Source organism: Lathyrus oleraceus, chromosome 6 (assembly GCF_024323335.1).
Source record: "Lathyrus oleraceus cultivar Zhongwan6 chromosome 6, CAAS_Psat_ZW6_1.0, whole genome shotgun sequence".
NCBI lineage: Eukaryota > Viridiplantae > Streptophyta > Magnoliopsida > Fabales > Fabaceae > Lathyrus > Lathyrus oleraceus.
The window spans coordinates 173838900-173847286 of NC_066584.1; the positions used below are offsets into that span (position 1 = coordinate 173838900).

Consider the following 8387-nt stretch of genomic DNA (forward strand, 5'->3'; position numbering starts at 1 on the left):
AATAAACAATAGTCAAAGGCGTAATCATTCATACATATAGGTTTAAACAGTGACATGTTTCGATTCATTTTAGTTTTTATTCACCAAAGTATTTTTGTGGTTAGACATGTTTTGTATCTAATCTTGTATTAATATTAATGATGACAAATGTTTATTTTTGATAGATTTCAATGTGTTTTTCAGTTTCCAAAATATTTCACAATTTCCTTATTCTAAAACAGGTTTTGTGAACAGTGCATAGTAAATTCGAAAATACATCTCTGGACACACCCTAAATGTTTTTAAAAAATACGAATAGGGATTTATCCAGAAATGCATTTTCGATACACCCTAATTTCACACATTTTACTAAACGAAATAGGGTGTATGCAAAAATGCATTTCCAAAATATCTTCTAAGACAGGATCAGGATTCTAAGGTCTATATTGGCCTATAACTTGTACAAATATGAGTGTCTCATCTCATTTTTTTAACAAATTCACATCACACCATAATGAGTATATATTGGCATGTCGAATTTTCTACTTCAACGGCATGAAGGCCTCACTTGAATTTAAGGTCGCTGAGTACACCTCTCTTGTAGATCTGAAATCTATATTGTAGAGTCTTCTAGAATACTCAGACAATCAAAAATTTGTGAAACTCGAGTATCGTTCATCCTCAATTGATAACGAAAGAAAGATTTAGTTCAACATGTTTGAGTTGAAGACAGATGAAGATGTAAGGGTTATGTAAAGTACATTTCATCGTTACGAAACAAAATGTTTTATCGAACTGGATGCGAAGATTGTGAGATCGAAGATATTTAAAGATGTTGAAACGTCATACTTGATGAAGAAATGTATTGTTCAATTTATGATAATGGTTATCTATGTAATGTTTCATTTTTTTATGTATGTCAACAATTATCAATGTTAATTTATCTCTGTTATTGAAACTATTTCGTTTGTGCTCCTGGTTCATTAGGATCCAGAAATACATTTTCGTAAGATACACAAATAAGTATTTTCGAATTCAATTTAATCATAAAATTAGGACGTAACTCAAAAACTTTCGTAAGATACACAAATAAGCATTTCTTAATTAAATTTAATCATAAAATTAGGACGTAACTCAAAATCAAAGAGATCGTGTGAATGGAAAACACCCGAAGATGATTTTTGAATTCTAAAAATAATTTTAATTTTTTACTAGGATAAAAATGAATAGTTAAAGGTGGGAAAAGCAATTCATCAAAGTTACCGCCTGCTTCCAAGTCATTGGATAAACATTGGTCAAATTGTACTGTTTTTTTTAATTCTATTCATAAATTTTTCGGAAAGGATCCAAAGGAACCTCACAGCTTGTGCTGTTATTATTTTTTCTTCTCATTTTCATGGTACATCTCTCCTACTGAGGGCTTCACACGTGAGAATGGAAAAATTTAGGAAATTTTCAGATCTATACATAAGAGTTTAGCTGTGAACAGCAATGGTAAATTTGGTAATCTAAAAGCCTCAACTACATCTTGCTCTTTGATCATGTTCACCAAAAGGCTTAATTACTGTGCCGCACTCATCCAGTAACTAATCCTTAACCTCATAATATATACACTTATACACCTTGAACAATTTAAATTACTAGTATAATAACAAAAAGAAAATTTTCAAAAAGAATAATAGATAGATAATATGCAAGATTGTCAGTTTTGCACTGAAGATGTGGAACAATCGAGGTTGAAAATAGGCATTGAATGAAGCATGAGAGAACTTCCAACAATAAGTTATGTACAGGAGAAGATTGTCCAACGACCAACCATATGAGAGGATGCTCATATGACATGTAAAATCCAAGTTTAAATCAACCAACAAATTAATTTCAATTTCAAATGAAAAGGAATAAAAGAACACTGCACAATACACATCCCTTTTTCCAGCAAGAAGGATATGGGGAGAAAAAACAGTTAAAAAATCATTGTATTTTTAGTGTTAACTATAAAATTCAGTTGGTGCTCCCAAATTTGAAAATGGAGAACTAATCTCCCACTTGTGTACTTGAAATACATCTCCATGGTCTTGCATGTGTTCTTTTGTCAAGGAGCAGCAGCAAGCCCATACTGTCGGCCGGTAGCCCGAACATATACCTACAGCAGTCACAAGCATTTCAGATGATGAACATTTTTGCAGACTAAAATACGATAAATATTTTCTTCTCAAGCATCATCATTCTAGGAAATATACATGACAAACATTTCATTTGGTTGAATTTCATACAACAAGATATTTTCCAACACTCTCTTTCTAACACATTGTTCTATTGGTTGAAATCATGAGTCTAGTCAAATTTATGAGACCTGCATGATTAAGTGGGACCAATTTCCAAAATACTGAGACTCATTTGAATTTCAATTATAGTAAAAATGTGTTACAGAATGTATTGTTAGAAATTTTCTAAGAAATACTATAACAGACATCATCAAACTGAACCTTGGTGATATTTTTATAGGGTAGTTTCAACGGGCATCTGTTTTGTTTTAAACCAGGAAGCATAATTAACAGACAACCTCTCACAGTGAAATTGCTATTTAAATATTATGTCAATGCTTTGATGGAACTGCATCAGTATGGAATCGCCAATTCTCAAAAACCATCAAAGAAGTTCCATAACAAGGAAGTATATAGTAAGAGTTTTTTCTTTCAAAACTAACAGAATTGATGTCGCTTGTGTTAGGACGTGGAAACTAATTTATAAAGAGAATATGATAAACACTTTGAAAGTCAAAGCCAGAGACTGAAATCATGGTTGTCAACATCTCAATCTAGCTCTTAAAATTTTAAGATTTTACAATCTCACTCACCCCCAACAATCTCGATCTTATGAAGAATCGCGTGTTGCAGCCAAATTGAGAAAAAAAAATTGTAAAATCATTGATTTTGTGCGATCTTTTCCGATTTCGGGCATGATTGGTCATTTTCAGGCCACCACCATTAAAAGTGAGGGATGACAAGATGCAGAGGCACAACAATTACTGTTCAGCAAATAAACATCTCACTTGTAGGATTTGTTTTAACTAATTCACTTATGATAAAATCCTAGTAATTAACCAAATATGTCCCTAATGTCTAACAAATGTTCCATGTGGTAGTAATAAAGTATAAAAACTCAATCATACATGTCTAAAGAATATGAAAAAGAGTCATTTTGTCACGGATACACTTGCCTACTAACATATATCATGTAAAAATACTTTAAATATATACTATTATTTTTACATTTTAGTAGGATGTTAAGATTTTTATTGTGATCTTATGTTGTACGATCTTGTTACCCCATCTCGATCTTACAAAAATAATTGGATAGGATCTTCCGATCTTAACCACAATTTTATACTTTACGATCTTGCTATTCTCTCTCGATCTTATGTAAGATCTCGATTTTGACAACCTCGTTTAGAAGGCAAATGGTGAGTGAGCCTTAAAAGATTACCTTCGATGACATGGCTGAATGTTTAATATTTTATTGTAGGAGTTATGCTTTCTCTTGGAAATAACTTACAAGCATAGGCCACTAGAGTTCAAAAGAACTACCTTCTCTATAAAAAGATTTCAATGGTAAATTCGTTGTGAGAATGACATATCATTTTTCCCTCACTTCACTAGACTACAGAGTTATTAACAATGACAAAATTACAAACAATTTTGTGATAAAGTATGTGCTAAGTTATCAGGAAAAAAAATGTTACAGTCACTTACTTGCTTTCATGAGCTTTCTTTCTCCAAAAAACAATTGATGTGATCCACTGAACACAAAAAAGATGAAATCGTGTGAGTTCCATTTCAAAATCTTTCATGAAATGTAATTACTGTATCAGTTATCGAATACGTAAAAAACTGCATGCATTGCCATATGAGACACAAACAGTAGATCCGAGTATTTTTTGTATACAAGGGTAAAGCCTACAGTAACCAACAAAATGTTACATGTAGGGACATTGATCCCTCAGAGTGAACAAAAGGATAAACAGTCAACATCAATTATTTCTGGCATTAAATAACACTATTTTTTTCATTCATTTCCTTCATAAATCATCCTGCAATTAAGGCATGTTTGTAAAATTAGAAACAAAAAGTTAGTTTGCTGAAAGGCAAACAACGATATGAAGAATGAGGAAAAATATCATCTCAAAGTAAACTTAAGATACAACCTAAAAGATAAATTAAATAGGATGTGTCTGTTCCTGTATTAAATAAATGGCAGAAACATGTGCATCGCATTGATAGTAACTAGTTTGATTTATTAAATACCTTAAAAACTGACATTAATGGATATCTTGCAGTCATATATGGTTTGCTCGTAGTCATTTTTCTTTGCGGTGTCATCTCTTTGCACAAATGCTGAGCTATTTCCTTCAGTAACACAACCTGTGCTTTATCTGTGCTCATTGAAATGATTGCCTGCCTCATTGATTCCCTATCAGCCTCAAGTGCCTGAAGCCTCATGTAAAGCTTCCTTATATAGGGATCCTCAAAATCAGCATGATGATTCCCTGATTCCTTTGGAATGCTTGTGTAATCTTCAAAAGATCCAGGTTTGGAACCTGTAAAGCCATTATTCTCTGCCCCAGAATGAACAGAGTCAATTGTATAAATTCGGTCACTCGTATCATCACCTTCTGAAGCATTATCTACCTTCTTCAAATTGAAATGATCCTCTGGCTGAGAGAAATCATCTTTCTTAGAGTTGCTATTGTTCTTCGGAGACTCTGTAGGGAACTCAAGACCTGTTTCAGAGGAAACTTTCCTCGAATGCCTCCTCGTCAAACTTGGAGATGGTCCAACCACTACTTTCTCTAGAACATTTTTTCCCATAAAATCCCCATCCGCCTGGCTGTAAGTGGGACTTTTCTCCATTTTAGAAATTCGATTCTCCAAGTTCCTCAAACGGTCGTTAGGAGTATCACTGAATACATATTTCTCAACATCAGTATCGTCATTATCACCATCCATGCCATTATGCATGACATTACATTTTAAAGGAGGGTATTCGTAGGGTGGAATGTCGTATTGATCACCCTCAACCTCATCCTCAGAGTACCCGAAACTCATCATCCTGTGCTTGTAAGCCTGAACCTCACACGTAAGCGACTGAATTATCTGCTCTCTCTTATACAACAAATCCTCCAACGACATAAGCTCCTCTTGATCATGCATCATTTTCTCCTCCGCAAAACGCTTGAACTGACGAGCTTCCATTTGAATCTCCGCCTTTTCCCTCTGCAACCTCAAGATCATCGACATTGCCTCGTTCGCAGCCGTGGACGAGGAATTTCTCTCCTCCTCCAACTCCTCATTCATATCTTGAATAGTTTTCTGTTGCGTGCTAACCATCTCACGTAAAGCTATACATTCATTCCCAATCTCAACCCGCGCAACCGATAACTGGCAATCCATCTTAAATTCATCTAGCTTCCGTTTAACCGAACGCATCCAAGTCCCAGAATATTGATCCACCATAGAACAACAACTACACGCGCAATTGCAACATTTCAACAAATCCCTAGAAGATGGAACCGCCCCCGAATCCATAGATCAAAATCTCCAGTAAATACTCAAAATCAAAGCCTTTCAACAATCCAAGAATCGCCAATGGTTTCAACAAATGACAAATGACAAATCAGGTAACAAAACAAAAACCTTCAGAAATATGATTATTCTAATTTCCTTTCAAAACATCAACCATTTTCACTCCCTGCGTTCATGTCGCCACCTTCTCCAGCAAATCAACAAATCACACAAAAAAGTATACCTAAAACCAAATATATATATATATATATATATATATCAACAAAAATATATTCACAATAATGCAATTCCAAATATACTACAAACTTTTCATTAAAAAAAGTACATTTGATTCTCTTTAATTTCACCTCATACGAAAAACCTAAAAACCTAACAGAAGAAACTTTCTACCAACGAAAATTGAAATTATCAAATAGAGAAACTCACCGTGAACGAGAAGCGGTCGTCGAATCAAAAGCAGCCGGCGGCGAAAGAGTCGCCGGGAGCGGAAAACGGTAATCGATTTTCTCCCAAAAAGTTCAGTCAAGCCGGAAAAAAAAATTACCAAATAAAAAAAAAAGAAAAAATAAATAAATAAGCTGTAGCTACGAATTGGAGAAAACTCGAAAAAGATGAAATTAACGTTTTCTTGGAAAGAAAGTCTATGAATGAAGGAGCGGGAACGTTGTTTGGTGGGAACGAAAATTGAAGGAAGAAAAATGAAGGAAGAAAATAAGTATGGGACTTTTATTATTTGAAAGCCCTAATTATTTTTTTCCTCGGAAATTGTTGTTTTTAGGATTTTTGTTTTTTATCAAGAATTTTCGTGTAATGTTTTTTATTGGGTAAGATGAACGGTGGAGAATGGATGATTGAAGGAGTGATCTGGTTTCTATAGAGAGAACTTGTTGGAATTACTAAGATTTTTACAACTATTTTTTTTACTATTTAGATTTTCTTTTCTTTTTTTAAATATATTACTATTTTTTATTCTTTACTAAATTTATTAAAGTTATCTTTTTTCTATTTTCTATTGTTTGTAAACTGTTTGGAAAATTATTAAATTCTATCTGATTTTGAAATTTAAAATATATATTTGATATTTTTTATTGAAAGTTAGGCCCAAAAAACTAAGGGCCTGTTTGAAACACTTTCCAATTTTAGTTCTTAAAATTTGTTTTTCAAATCTATTTTAAAAAACTATTTTTAAGAAGAAAATTAACAAAAAAATTGTTTGATAAAATAATTTTTAAAAACTATTTTAAAAATATGAAAATGAAAAAACTTGTTTGAAAATCTAATCTTTTAAAATCACATTAATGTTATTTATGAAAATTATAAATTTTTTATATTTTTTCTTCAAGTTTTATAATACTAAAAATTAAAAAGTGAGAAATAAAACACAATTAAACTGTTTCACTTTTTTACTTTTAAAAACTGAAAAATAGAAAAAAGTTTTTAAAAACACTTTTGCAAAATATTATATTCAAACAAGTTTTTAAATTTTAAATTTTCAAAAACTAAAAAAGAGTTTTTAAGATGCATTTCAAACATGCCCTAAATATTTAATCGAATGAAAATTCTGTAAAAAGCCTATTGATTCGTATTGTATACTTACAAGTTTTGGATTCAATTTCCGATATTAATCGAGAATCTCTATATGAGTGATATTTCAAATTGTTTTTGTTTTGAAATAAAAGTAAATGGATAGTTATTTTTGTGGATTAAAGTTTATTCAAAGTTAAGTTTGTAAACCATGGGACTTTTGGAGACTTTCAATTCAAAACATGGGATTCATGATTACACTGAGCTCAACGTGCAGTGTATGAAGCTTATGATTTACTACTTTTTAAAATTGAGAATATATAAAAGTTGAAAAAATATATTCTAGAAACAAGATTTAGAAAAAAAAAATTTTAAGTCTCATATATATATATATATATATATATATATATATATATATATATATATATATATATATATATATATATATATATATATATATATATATATATATATATATATATATATATATATATATATATATATATATATATAAAGATGGTGCAAAAGTGAATATTGACTCGTGTTTACATTGAATAATAAAATAAAAATTGTGAATTATTATAAGAGTCATGCTATTTTGATACGTGTCAACTTATAATTTCTCTTATTATAAAGTGTTATATATTTATTTTTCTTCTATAAATTTAAAAAATATATTCTCTGAAAAGAAAAATATTTTTTAATCCTTCAAAACATTTTTAAATAATTTTTATAGTCATTATAAAATAAAATTCACAAAAGTTTGACTTTCTAATATAAAATCAAGGTAAAATATCATTTTCCGTCTTTTCTATATTGTGGGGTCCATTTTTGTCTTTTAACTTTAAAAAAAATCAATTTGATTCATTAATTCTTCATATGATGTCACATTTATCCTTTCTGTTAGTCCCGGTAATCAAAGTCAAATGTAGTTGATACGTCATATACACTTGACGTTGATATGGAGATCAGATTAAAGAAAACATTGCACATTTTGTTGATTAAAGGGAAAGGCTTGTTTCTCTTATTCATTATTCCTCTTACAAAGCCCTAATAGAGGAATAACTCATGGAGAAGACGATGGAAGCATCTAAGAGAATGAGTACTTAGGTGAAATCGAAGTTGAGAAAAGCGTTTTCTGGGAAACAAGAGGGCGATGGCGCATTTGAAGATTCCGTTTTTTAATAGGTTAGTAGTTTGCATCCCATCTCTAATTTAGATTTTAGAGTTTTCCTTGTTCAACTGTTCTTAGGATTTTATGTTGAGAAATTGAGTTATTTTGAGTTTGTAGGTATAGTGAAG

At 31.1% G+C, this 8387-nt stretch overlaps 1 protein-coding gene across 2 annotated transcripts; it reads right to left on the reverse strand.

Moving 5' to 3' along the window:
* Window positions 1–1701: 1701 nt before the first annotated feature.
* LOC127092083 (myosin-binding protein 7) lies at window positions 1702–6302 on the reverse strand. Of its 2 annotated transcripts, none has more exons than XM_051030883.1 (4): window positions 5988–6302; window positions 4284–5600; window positions 3732–3778; window positions 1702–2122 (listed from the first exon to the last, which is right to left on the reverse strand). In XM_051030883.1, exons 2-4 carry the CDS (start codon window positions 5562–5564, stop codon window positions 2014–2016), a joined length of 1437 nt encoding a protein of 478 aa, XP_050886840.1. In that variant the 5' UTR covers window positions 5565–5600; window positions 5988–6302; the 3' UTR covers window positions 1702–2013. The 2 variants fall into 2 exon arrangements, with proteins under 2 accessions (XP_050886840.1, XP_050886839.1); XM_051030882.1 differs by having other exon boundaries at window positions 4284–5784; window positions 5988–6301.
* Between the last annotated feature and the right edge of the window lie 2085 nt (window positions 6303–8387).

Coding starts and splice junctions, on each gene's coding strand:
- LOC127092083 (XM_051030883.1), bottom strand. CDS start 5,564: ATGGATTCGGGGGCGGTTCCATCTTCTAGGGATTTGTTGAAATGTTGC. Junction 3,779..4,283: donor CATTAATGTCAGTTTTTAAG/GTATTTAATAAA, acceptor TTTTGTGTTCAG/TGGATCACATCAATTGTTTT. Junction 2,123..3,731: donor AAGAAAGCTCATGAAAGCAA/GTAAGTGACTGT, acceptor TGACTGCTGTAG/GTATATGTTCGGGCTACCGG.